Source organism: Gekko japonicus, unplaced genomic scaffold (assembly GCF_001447785.1).
Source record: "Gekko japonicus isolate JY-2015 unplaced genomic scaffold, Gekko_japonicus_V1.1 scaffold233, whole genome shotgun sequence".
In the NCBI taxonomy this organism is placed as follows: Eukaryota; Metazoa; Chordata; class Lepidosauria; order Squamata; family Gekkonidae; genus Gekko; species Gekko japonicus.
This window is the reverse complement of record NW_015165242.1, coordinates 1,149,683-1,163,236: the sequence shown is the minus strand read 5'-3', so window position 1 is coordinate 1,163,236 and position 13,554 is coordinate 1,149,683. Positions and strand designations below refer to the sequence as shown.

The 13,554-nt window shown below is 42.7% G+C and overlaps 1 protein-coding gene across 3 annotated transcripts in view; it reads right to left on the bottom strand.

The window, feature by feature from the left end:
* TOM1 (target of myb1 membrane trafficking protein) overlaps window positions 1-13,554 on the bottom strand; it is a 46,799-nt gene that overhangs the window by 31,572 nt on the left and 1,673 nt on the right. For all 3 annotated transcript variants that reach the window (XM_015410037.1, XM_015410038.1, XM_015410039.1), the window contains exon 2: window positions 2,605-2,689. In XM_015410037.1, coding sequence (XP_015265523.1) covers window positions 2,605-2,689 — 85 coding nt within the window. The remainder of the gene's footprint in view (window positions 1-2,604; window positions 2,690-13,554) is intronic.

Sequence of the window (13,554 nt, the reverse complement as noted above, 5' to 3'; positions counted from 1 at the left end):
GGGGGTCAACAGTGGGAGGGCTTCTAATGTCCTGGCCCCACTGCTGGACCTCCTGATGGCACTGGTATTTCTGGCCACTGTGTGACACAGAGTGTTGGACTGGATGGGCCTTTGGCCTGATCCAACATTGGTGTCTCTTATGTTCTTATGTTCTTATGGATGTCGACGTTAAGCGTAGAAGACAGCAGCTCAGAAGGAGAGGTGAAGGACGAGGAAGAAGGAGGAGCGTCAGGTTATAACCTGAGAGACAAAAGCGGGAAGAGCTATAAAACTTAAAAACTGCTATCTTTCTCTCATCAGTGGATTCTGCTTGGGAAGAATAAACTGATATCAACTACCAGAAGGACAATACTAACTTACTAATTATCTGATTAACATCATAGAAGAAAAGAAGAAGCCTTGGTGAAGAAGAAAAACGTGGACTCTCTGATTGGACTATAAAAAGGTTTAACAGACTAACATACTACTAATACTACTCACTCTTTTCTTTGTCCCTCTTTATACCCTTCCCTATTACCAATTTTTAGCGAAATATCTCCCCTTTTTAGGGGAGCGAATAAAGCTTATCCAAAAAAAAAGAAAATGGAACTAGAACATAAGCACAATAGCACTTTCTTAGCCCTTTTACAGCTCTCTCAGTGCTCGGAGCCTTGTTGAGATATTACAGATGGAAAGTTAACATCTCTGTGTTACTTTTTATACGGAGGTGGAATGAATGCTGCAGTGCAAGGAACTAGGGCCGGAGTTGGGATAATAAAGGCAGAGGAGGCCTCAGGTGCCACTAAGGACATGGGGGGGGGGGCAGATGCAATCCACAGGACAGCATCCAATCAGGAAATGCTCACAGGTGAGCCCCAGTGAAGAGAAGCAGTGCACAGCAAGGCTCTTGAACAGCTCTCATTCAATATGTTGTTGAAGGCTCTGGTTCACTCTATTTTATTTATTTATTTTGGGATTTGTACCCCGCCCTATCCGGTAGCTCAGGGAGGCTAACAACGGCCAAGTCAAAATTCAAATCTAAAACAATAGACAATATTACATATGATAAAATTCAGTGCTACAGTAATTCATATAAAAACCAAGATGCACGACATCCCGCGTTGGCGGCCAATTTCTTAATTGCATGAGTACCAGGAGTAGTATTTCCCGGCTCATGGGCGACATCTATCTCTCCAAATAATGGGGTAGATGAATGATGAACTCTCAATGGTGGAATAGTGGCGGCTCCTCCTCAAAGGCCTGGCGGAAGAGCTCCGTCTTGCAGGCCCTGCGGAACTGCACAAGGTCCTGCAGGGCCCGGATCTCCTCCGGGAGCTCGTTCCACCATGTAGGAGCCGCCGCCGAAAATGCCCTAGCCTTAGTTTGGGCAAGCTTCACACTTTGGGGGCCTGGTACTTCCAGGAGGTGAGTATTCCTCGATCGCAGTGCTCTTGAGGGTACATACGGGAAGAGGCGGTCCCTTAGGTAAGCCGGACCCTGGCCATTCAGGGCTTTAAAGGTAAGCACCAGCACTTTGAAGCGAATCCGGTATGCTATTGGCAGCCAGTGCAGTGCTTGCAGCACCGGCCGGATGTGGTCTCACCTGGAGAGGCCCATCAACAACCTGGCTCTATAAGGCTTGAAAAAGAGAATGTGTGCGTTGTGTGCATGCAGATTTTGTCCTACTTTATTTAGCATGTCTTCTTCCTTTTTTCTGCCTCAGGCACCAAAATGTTTCGGGTTGGCTCTGCACAAAGCATGATGAAGGGCAGATGTGAAATATGATTACAAGGCACAAGAACATCTGTGGCGCTTTCAACATTCAAAGTGCTTCCCTACATTCATCATATCCATCCTCACAATAAATTTAGGCTGGGAGATGCCAAGTGGCCCTGGGGAAGTCATGGAATTGAGAGCCAATTTAAGATGGGAATCCACTCTCTCTTAGGTCCAAGTAAATTATATGAACAATAAACCAGATGTGTAGGCATGGAATTATATGCAGCCAAGAAACTGGTGGTGGCAGTGGGGAGAGAAATATGCTATGGAGCTAATGTTGGGCACATATGGGGACTTGGATATGGGGCTGGAACAAAAACAGAAGGGTTGCAAAGTGGGGATGATATATTTTTAAAAGAAACAGATAACTTGGCTTCAAATTTTACACAAATGAAAAGTACTTAGAGGCGCTTCCTCTGTGGGGGAGCAGTTGCAGCCATCTAATCACAGCTTCGCATTCCATGGAGCACCACTTCCAGCACATGCTGTTCCTTTCTTTACTGAGGTCACCGGCTAGCCCACTGCAAATTATTTATAGGATTCGGCATCAATGGGGTTGGCATTCCCCAGGTTTCTTGATATGTCAGCGCTGTATCGCCTAGTATATGTGCACCAGAGCAGAGAAGAGCGGGGGAAATTTCACTTTCTTTCCTGGTTCATCTCTGTAATTTGACTGTATTCTTAATGTTCCGAAGAACAGATCCCCAGCTGGAATTGGATACAGTCAGAGGATTTTCCAGTCATTAGCATAGAGAGTACATAATAAGATGCGTTCACAAGTGTGTCAGTGGACACATCCAGGCACACAGATAACATCACCTGCCCTAGCAGTATCAGCTCCCTTACCCTTCCTCTGTCTCATTAATGATGTCGCAGATCTCCATGTTGAGGGCCCAGTCTTCACTTTGCAGGGAGCCATCAGTAGCTTTCTCTGGGGAAAAAAGGAAAAAAAAATGAAACGGCTAACAATATCCCTGGATGTGTCTTTGAAACGCATTGGGGTGCCTTTCCCTGCTGTTGAGATGTTCGCTTAGAGCACAGAAATGTATACATATAAACCGACTCTCTAATAATCTTAGGACTAGTTCACACAGTCGGCCTAAAAAGAGTTGCTACGTCGTCAAAACGCTGTGGGCTGCCTGTAGCAGCTGCTGCTTTTGATGGGTGCTACTGTCGGCCAGACCACCCCATGCCAGCTCTCTTTCCATGCCTCTGAGGAACAAGGAAGATTTTATTTCTCTCTAGTGCTACAAGAAGTATTGTATTCATGGGACATTGCGGTGAAGCCCTTTGCCAGGATGACTAGGAGTGTGATTTCCATATATAGAGAAGGCAGGCAATGAGAATAGTCATCCCCTATATTTCGTTAGTTTGTTTAAAGTTTAATGCCTTTGTATCGAACCTTTCTTCCAAGGAGCTCAGGGCTGTGTACATAATTCTTCCCTCCTCCATTCTCTCCTCCATTCTCACACAACAGCTGTGTGAGGTAAATGAGGCTGAAAGAATGACTGACCCAAGAGCACCAACTAAGATTCATGGTCGGGCGGAATTTGTACCTGGGTGTTCCAGATCGGACACTCTAACCACTACACTGCATTGGCTCATTTCTCTCAAGAACCTGCTTCTGAAGTTCCTGGATGACCTTAGGCCAGTCACATACAGTCTTGCCTAATTTACCTCACAGGGTCACTGTGAGGATGAAAATGAAGAAGAGAATGATGCAAGACACTTTGGGTTCCCACTGGTAAGAAAGGTGGGGTATAAATGAGGTTAATAAATAAAAAATAAATGCCCAGAAGTCATCTGGCTGGCTGACACCATGCTAAACTAGCGGATCCTTTTTATGTTCTTACGACCACTACCACAGAGGTCCCATCCGTTAAACCAAACCAGGAGCAAAAGCATATGTGTGTACAAGAAATAAGAGAAATGAGCCACCCCTTTGTTTTTAATATAACTCCTGCCCACTGACTGCCCTGCCAGGAGACAAAATGGGACAGCCCATATTTTGGGATACTATTAAAAAACAGCAGACTGTCAGTAGCTTGGTTTATTATTGGGCGGGGTGGGGGAGTTTGATGTTCTGACTCAGGGATCAAAGTTTCTTGGGTTCACTCTGATCCTGCCAAAATGCAGTAGCCATTTCATTTTTAGAAGGTTCTTCAGAGAGATTAGTGGAAGAGACATCTAAATTTACAGTATGGGTAGCAGAATCATGCAAGGACCAATCCAGTCGTTATCTGTAAATGCCCCCCTATTCAGTTAGCAGTTCTTGCACTAGCCAGGATTGTTACTCATGGCAAAAGCAGTGAACAACAAGCTCTTATTTCCAGCATTACCAGTGTCCCCACCCTGTAATCAGCTCAGCCTCAATGCCCATTGGCAATTGGACCGAGTCAGTCCAGGCAGAAGGGTGGTCAAACTTCAACGGAAAAATGGAAAGCCAGCAGGGAGCAAACAAAATAACAAGCTATGGGAAGAGGAGAACGGAGGGAGCAACTCAATCCATGGTAGCGTTTGCAAGACTTGCAGCACCAACAGAGAGACAGAGATTGTCAAAGATTTAATCTGGAAGTACAGGGTAGGGTTGCTACCTATTTTACTTGGCAATGCTCATATACCTTTCATAGCTACACAAGCCAAAATGAGACACTTCTTGTCTTTTCCCATCACCACATGTGAATGACATGCAAAACTTCCTCTGTTTATTCCCAGTTTGTTCAATACATGAGTTGGGGAGATGGACTTCTTTAGCTCCTCTTTCCTTCACACATTTTGAAAGAATAGCCAAGGATGTCAACAAATGAGTTGATAAGGAGTGCTGAATATACTCAGTACCATAGGGGCTTGGCAACAATGGACTCAGATGGATGGTCCTGTGCCTTTTAAAGGTCTAGCAAGCAAAAATATCCAGCTGTTGAATGTGACAGCTCTTGAAGTCACTGGAACTTTCTGTGGGTCAGAAGCTGGCAATTTTAGAGTCAATTTTTTAAAAAATCCAAGTGCATACAAAAGTTAATTCTGCTCTCACTGCTTATTGCATTCAATGGAAATTATGGAAATGTTATTCTAATCAGACAAAAAAAATGAGAGTTATGAAAATCAAAGCAGACACACCTTCAACTACAGGAAGCCTCACAAACATTAGCTTTTCTTCATGAAGAAGAAGTCTCTTCAGTCTTAAGAGCATAAGAACAGCTCTGACAGATCAGACCAGTGGTCCATGCAGTCCAGCATCCTGTCTCACACAGTGACCAACTAGTCTTTGACTTACAGTCCTCAAAGATCTACCAGTCTTTGACTCCCCCCCCCCACCAGTAAGAGACAGAAAGCTTTTTGTATTAAGTATCAGGATTCTATGCTACATGTTGTTATTGCAGTCCCCTGGTCTCTGAATCCTGAAGAAGTCCAACCTGACTATCCTGGTCTCACCTACTACAGGACTAGCTATGACAGTCAAGAAGACTGTCAAGAAGTAAAAGCAGCCAAAACACATGTTTACAGGAGCTCAGAGATGTGGCATACCCCATGTGAAGACAGAAGTGGCATGTTTGGGCTATGTAACCGATGCTAAATATAATAAAATTTAATACAATTGAAAGTGCAAAGGAAACTAAACAATTAAGAGAGTTCCTTTGATGAGAAGCTGATAGGCAAGGAAGATAATTTCTTGGACTACTTTTTCATCTTTATCACCTCCAAACAAAATAATTAGCTAATAAACTTTGATCACTGGATAAGCAGGAAAAGTGTGCCAAGAATGGGAGGGGCTGTCTCTGATCAATAAAAAGGGTATAAAAGACCAGAGCAAAGCACACAGTGGCAGATTTTCCCAGCTTCTCAAATTTTATCCCATCTTCAGCCAAGTCTTCCTCCTTCCTGCTCATTTTCTACCTTCCCAGCCACTTTTATTGCTTCACTGCTTTATTTCTTCCTTTCCTAATATTTTGCTCCTTTATTGATTTGCTTTTCCTTATTTCATAACTTTTGAAGTATGGTTGTACTTTTGTTTCTTTTGGGGACATTTTTGGAGATTCTTAGATGGAATACTTATAAAAGAAGAACTCCAGAGAATCTAGGCTCACTGAAATCAATGGTTCAGACTGGAATAATTCTGCGCAAAATCGCATGGTTAAAGGTTTGCTTTCAGCTAGATGGGTTGGAGGTGAAAATGACTGTAGGCCATTGTATATCTTATTACCATGTAACTATTTGCTATTTATTTTTAGGATGTTTTTCTTACTAGCCATGTGTTATATCTATATCTATATTTCTTTTACTTCATTCACCTAATATTTTTAGTTCCTTTGCCTGAAATGCACTAGTAGTATATTTATTTTTCCACTGTCCTTGCATTATATGCTGTATACTATAAAATATATTTTCTTTACTTGAAGGGTTTGTTGCTTTTGTGTTATTTTGTTTGCTGGCTTGTGCACTGTGCATAATATTTTCATTTTTTTTAGTCCAATTACCAAGAGTGTGTGTATTCCTCACTGATAATTTTTGCCTACTGGGAAAAATTAGGACCCAGTCTTTCCCATCTGAGAAACACAGGAACTGTCTATACATACAGCAAAATGAAGTGGTTCAGTTGCCAGTCGTGAGACAGGCTGTATCATGAGGAAGGTGCCACTTCTGAATGCTCTCCCCCATGTAAAAAGATTCCCCAAAAGTTAGAAAATTAGAACAGCAGTGAATGGGCTGGGATCTTTCTGCCTTGTGTGTTAGATTTCTTCCAGTAAGAATTTTTTTTGAGAGGAAACACCCTGAAATGGCATCATTCAACGGCTGGCTGTAGCAGTTCAGTTTACTCCAATACCTCTAGATTTGACCACATATTCTGCTACATGAATACACCAAGCTGAGTACTCACATGCTGAGGACTCCAACATCTTCCTTTCAGCTGGTGTATCAGGTCTGAGCATGTGTGCGTGTGCACATGCAAAAATCAACCAAAACTTTGATTCCTTCCTTCACTTGATTAGCATTGCCACTGTTCTATGGATTGCCATGTGGCAGATGGTTGTGAGTATTGCAAGCACCTATTGAACTGTGCCTGTGATGTGAATAACCGACAGATATACTTCTCCAGATATACTCCTATTCCCATGCTATTTTACCTTTTCAACAAGAATGCGTCTTAATTTTTTTTTTTAATGAGGGTTAGGGCTTCAACAAGTGCCAAGTGCAGTTTGCAGCCAACAGGGAGAAAAGACACCTGTTACATATGCAGGAAAAAGATAGGAGCTCTGTACCTTATGAGATCTGACACTCCTACAGTGATGAAAACAGCAGGCTTGGACAGTACTCCCCTCCCTCCGAAATAGTCAGTGAACTCCAATTCTAGTGCTTAATTTGCTAATATCAGAGGTGCGTGACTTCAGTTTGCACCGAGTGACCCAGAAGCTCTTCCCTTTAATCCTAGATGTGTATTATAGTTACTCACAGAGACAGCCAATGAGGTAACATGATGGATAAGAATAACCTACCACTACGGGGTGGCAATTGAAGGAGAAAGAAAGCCCCAAACTCCTACTGGAAACAGGTGCAAAGTGGTTTTTATTTAGATCAGAACATTTATATCATGCCTTTCTTCTATGTTTAGTACTTAAAGTGACGTTTAATTTTCAAAGCCCTTTACAACCTGGGACCCACATATCTGAAGGAATGCCTCTCCCAATATGTGCCCACATGCCAGTTGAGGTTGGCACAGAATTATCTATCAGTGCGTTTTCCTTTTGAGAGGTACATTCAACATCCAGAAGAGCCACAGCATTCTCCGTGGTTGCACCTGGCCTTGCAGAATAATCTGCCAGAGGACAACAAGATTTCAGGAATTACAGAAGGCAGCTTTAATTCTATGTGAAGCTGATGTACTGCTGGATTAGAATGAATTGGAAGCTCAATGGAGACAGTATCCTGAGATGGAGAACCCTCTGTTTGTGAGGTTAAAGGTGTACATTTTAATGGTCAGGAATGGGGCTTCTGGGATTTGTTAATGATTATGTGTCTTGGCCTTGGAGATTTTTTTTTGGAAAATGGCAGTTCTGATACTGTCTGGTTTGCATTTTTGCCTCTGTTAGCTCCTTTGTGCTATAAATAAATTCAAATAATTAACACATACTTTGTAACTTATTTCACAATGTTTAGGATTTTTTTAAAAAAAAAACATCTCAATCGACAGAGCAAATAATACCAAAAACAGCAACTGGCAACAATAAAAAATAGAAATATCAGTGCCCAAACCCATAAAACCTCACTCAGTTTGAAAATTCCTTTGGAATAGGTGGCTCTTAGCTGAATGGTATAAAGCAAGAATCTTAGGAGCTAGAGAATTCTATAGCCTGGAAACGACAGTCAAAGTGGTCCTGTCCTACATGCCTGTCCACTTCCCTTGGACAGAGTGGACTCCTTAAACACAGAGCCACCAGGTGATTTCAGGTCCCAGGAAGGTTAACATGGGCGGAAGCAGTATTGAGCCTGAGCCGTTTAAAGCTCTGAATAGGGTCTGGAAGTAAGTGGAGAAGCCGACACAACAGCAGACTTAAAAGTCTCATCATGGCACGCTCCAGTTAAAGACTGCTCCTACAGTGTAAACCAGATCCAGGCATTCGTCAAACACAACCCTACATAAAGCATGTAGCCTTATCTTAATGTTACAAAGCTATATCCAGTTAAGAGCAGAATGGCGACAATTGGCAAACCAACACAATCTGGTAAAAAGCATTCCATCCAGGCTACGTCATCATTAGATGGCATTCAGCGGCAGCCTCTTCCTACTCTTTGGTAGACACTGTTCTATCTCAATGGCTGCTGCGTGTTACCTAAAAACAAAAACAATTATTTACTACATTTTTAAATTGCCCTTTCTCCAAGGGGCCCAGGGTGGTATGCATGGTGTCCCTGGCCTGTCCATGTTCTAGCATTGTAACAGACTTGTGAGATAGGCTGAGAACCAGCAAAGAAAACCCAGTAATCTTTATTGCTGAACAAGGGTGGGAACGCAGCCCTTTCTTGTCAGTGTAGCACTCAATGAACTACACTACATTGACTCTCTGGAGTCAGCAGACAGCAATGGCCATTCATCATATGCTCAAAGGCACTCAGTTATTACTTCACACTTTCTATGGATGAACTCTGGCACAGAAAGCAGGGTCTGAGCTAAAGCTCTGACTCAAATTAAACCCTGCTCAAGCTCTCAATCCGTGATAAGGGAGGGGGTCTCTCTACCAGCCTCTCCCTCTCCATTTCCCTCCACCTAGGTTTTATAGCATCTTTGCTAACCTTTTCCCCAATGCAAAGGGATTCTGACAAGGTCCCAAAACATTTACTTTGCAGAAAGGAATGCAAACAAGCCACATATACTCTTCTGGCTGCCTGGGAAAGAAACTTACATATAAGAAAAAGAAAATCCCAAATGGCTATAATACTAGGCAAAGACTATTAAGCCACTGAAGTGGGATCCAATTTCACTTGGACTAGCAACAGTGAAAGGTGAAAATATTCCCTAGTACTTTGTTGCACGGTAAGTGGACACACAAACCACAATGGAGAGGAAGGGAGGGAGAACATAACGAGGGAAGAGGGCGATTAAGAAAGAATGACAAAAAATGAAAAAAGAATGCCGAAGGAAGGAACCAGCTAACAAGAATATAAGTAGGGCTGGGTGCAATGTTCCCTCTAAGCTGTGGAGTCTTGTGAGCAAAAATTCTACTTTGTGAGCTGCTGGCATTAAAGTTGTGAGTGAATGATTTGGCGGCTGCATGAATTAGTGCTGTCTGGAGCCATCCTTCCTGAGCTAAGACAAAAATGTGTGAGCTGGAGGCTAAAAAACTGTGAGCTAGCTCACACTAACTCAGCTTAGAGGGAACACTGGCTGGGTGTGACGTAAAGTAAAACCTAAATTCTGCCCTCAAAATAAATTGTATAATGCAAAGAAGGTAGTAAAGAAACAGGAGCTACATTTGGAGACTAAGTGTATGGATTAGAATGAGTTAGAAGAATGTAGGTTATCTGGATAGAATCTGTGTCGTGGAAGGTGCGGAGTAGTACAGTACGACCTGGAACTGAGCTCGGTGGCCAGTCTGCGAAGAGGAAGGCCTCCATCAGATTTCTAGGAGCTGAGTAACTATTTTTCTCCTCTTCGACCAGGAAGGAAACAAGACTTATTTCCCAAGGGACAATTACGTAGACCTGCCATCCCCCACAAAACCTTAATTTAAAATAATTTAGGTTGTGCTAGATAGTACAAAATTTAAAGTACATTTTGTAATAATTGACTATAAAAGTTTTTCTAAAAACCCTAGAACCATAAAAAAATCTCTTCCAGATCCAAGCAGATGGGATCTTATAATGTTTTCTAATTCCATTTTCCATCTTTCTTGGGAAACTGTCAATCTAATAGACTACATATTGGCACCCCTCTCAAAAGACCTCCCCAAGCTCAGGTGGAGGAGGCTGGGGAAGAGGTGCACTTGTGGATAGCTTGACACACTGCTTGATAATCTGGTCTGAGTGTAGCTCAAGGTTTTTTAGTGCTTGATAGAAAGCCCACCTGCATAAATAAACTGAAAACCTTACAATACGCCACTCAACTACAGCTAGGTTATTTCACAACTCTTGTTCCTGTTCTTGGTGGATAATGAACAGAGGAAGCAAAAAAAAAAAAAAAAGGTGTGGGTCGGTCAGTAGGAAAGCACTGCTACCTGGGATCACTTGGAGAGACCCTAAAATAAAGGGTTACATTCATGAACTCCTTCCTCATCACCCACAAAAGATGCCGGGCACACAGCTATTGAGAGTGCACTGAGGGGACCATTCTGCTCCCAATCCCCAGCAATGCAGAATGGTGGAAGAGGGAGGTCGAGGGAAGACTAAGTTTGACTCAGCAATTTCTTGTACCATTTTAGAACGTATACCACACTGTGAGAACCACAGGTGTCGTTCTAGTTTGTTCTACAGGCCTCTAGGGTTACTGTGCCTGAACATTTAAGTATCACCCCCCATTGTACATTTAGACTGTTGCTTCAAAGGGCTAGACTTTGATAAACTATCTCGACTACCTAAACAATGCTCCTTACTTTCATAAATCCATGGAATGGATTTTGAGTTAGTGCCATTTTAATAAGTTTCGGGTGGGGGGTGGAGAAGTCCTGGACTTTACTCCTTTGATTTTCAGAAACACAAAGGCTATTCATTGGTCACATGAAAGATCTAGATGCTGAGCTCAACTACGGCAGCTGTAATTAGAACCATCCACACCTCCTGAAATATAACCCAGGCCCACATGACTTCTGCACAGAAGGGTGACTTAAACAGCAGGCACAGAAGTATGACGCTTTCTGGACAACAAACATTCCAAATAGTAAGGGTTATCAAACAGAGGACTTAAGGCTAACCTAGTTAGCAACCTGAAAATTCCAAGCTGACAACATGTGTGAGCATTTCTGGCAAACTTCAAAGAACAAATGAAGAGTCCTGCTCGAACAGACCAACAGTCTATCTAGTTCAGCATCCTGTCTCACACAGTGGCCAACCAGTTCCTCTGGATGGCCAATAACAGGGCTTAGAGGCCGAGGCCTTCACCTGATGTTGCCTTCTGGCTCTGGGATTCAAAGGATTAGTGACTCTGAATGTGGGGCAACATGGCTAGTAGCCATTGATAGATACCCTCCATGAATCTATCTAATCTCCTTTTAAAGCTGTTTATTCCTGTGGCCATCACTATATTCTCTGGCAGCGAATTCCACATTTTAATCATTCTCTATGTAAAGTAGTATTTCCTTTTGTCTGTCCTGAACCTACTAGCCATTGGCTTCATTGGATGCCCTCAAGTCTGAGTATTTTGGGAGAGGGGAAAAAAATCTGTTTGTCAACTCTCTTCGCTTGATGCATCATTTTATAAATCTCTTATCATGTCTCCCCACTTAGTTGTCTCTTTTCTAAACTGAAAAGTCCCAGACTCTTCAGCTTTTCCTTATAGGGAAGGTGCTGCAACCCCTAATCATCTTGGTTGCCCTCCTCTGTACTTCTTCCAACTCTGCAACAACCTTTTTTGAAATAAGTTAACTAGAAACTACGGTGGCTCAGTGGTTAAGACACTGAACTGCAGACCAGAAGGTCAGTAGTTCAGCAGTTCGAGACCCGAGTGCCACATGACGGAGTGAGCTCCCATCTCTGGTCCCAGCTCCTGCCAACCTAGCAGTTCAGAAGCAAGAAATTGCAAGTAGATAAATAGGGACCACTTCGGTGGGAAGGTAACAGCATTCCGTGCACCTTGGTGTTTAGTCATGCCAGCCACATGACCACGAAAACGTCTTCGGACAGCGCTGGCTCTTCGGCTTGGAAACAGAGATGAGCACCGCAACCCTAGAGTTGGATTCGACTGGCTTTCGAGCAGCGGAAACCTTTACCTAACCAGCACCATACACAGTATTCCAAATAAGATCGCACCATCGATCTATACAGGGGCAGTACAATATTGGCTGTTTTATTCTCAATCCCTTTCCTAATAATCCCTAACACAGAGTTTGCCTTTTTCACCGCTGCAGCACACTGGATTGACACTTTCACTGAGCTATCCATTATGAACCCAAGATGTTTTTCCCTCTCAGTCTCAGCCAGTTCAGACCCCGTTAGCCTATACTTGGAGTTTGGATTTTTGTCCCAGTGTGCATTACCTTACACTTACCAACACTGAACTTCATTTGCCACATTGTCACCCACTCGCCCAGTTTGTGGAGGTCCTCTGGGAGCTCTTCACAGTCAGCCTTGGTTTTCACAATCCTGAATAATTTTGTGTCATCTGCAAACTTGACAACTACACTACTCGCCCCTAGTTCCAGATAAGTTATGAATTAAATAGTACCAACCCCCAAACCAATCCTTGTGGGACCCCACTGCTTACTTCTCTCCATTGGGAGAACTGTCCATTGATTCATACTTTTTGCTTCCTGTTATTTAACCAGTTTTTAACCCATAAGAGAACCTGTCCTCTTATCCCATGACTGCTAAGTCAACTCAGGATTCTTTGGTGAGGTACCTTGTCAAAAGCCTTTTGAAAGTCCAGGTATATAATGTCTGCCATATCACCGTTGTCTCCTTACTTGTTCACTTTCTCAAAGAACTCCAAAAGATTGGTGAGGCAGGACTTCCCTTTGCAGAAGCCATGCTGATTTTTCCTCAGTAGGCTTTGTCCCTCTATGTGCCTAATAATTCAGTTTAGAAGGGTGTTAGACTGGATCCAGGGTGTGGTGACAATAACAGCAATCTGTAGCATAACATTAAAGCATTACATTTTACAGGCTGATCAGGTTATTTCACATTTCAAGGGGTTCTGGTATGGTCTGAAATGGAAGTGTTTACACTAGGCTTTCAAAAGGAAAGTGACATGGAAGGTGTCACTGCAGATTTTCAGTGCCACTAATAGCATTTAGAGATTAGGACTGCACATCAGGTACAAAACCTAATGATATAGCTACAAGCAATTTATGTGCCACCCCTGAATTATGCAATGCTTTTATACTGGCTTTGCAAACTGCAGCATCAGGTTTATTTACAGAGAGGTTTGTTTCAGAACCCTTACTTATAGAGAAACACAACAATGTTTCATTCAGTCGATTAACTGATTAATCATAAAAAACAACTGGGCAATAGCTTTAACAAAGCTAAGCTGTTTCGAAAGAGAACAAATGGTTTTGCTCATTCCTTGCCATTTTTGCAGTACGGGGGTTAGAGATCTTTTCCAGACGGCAATCCTATGAACAGGTGTTTAGAAGTAAATTCCGACAAACA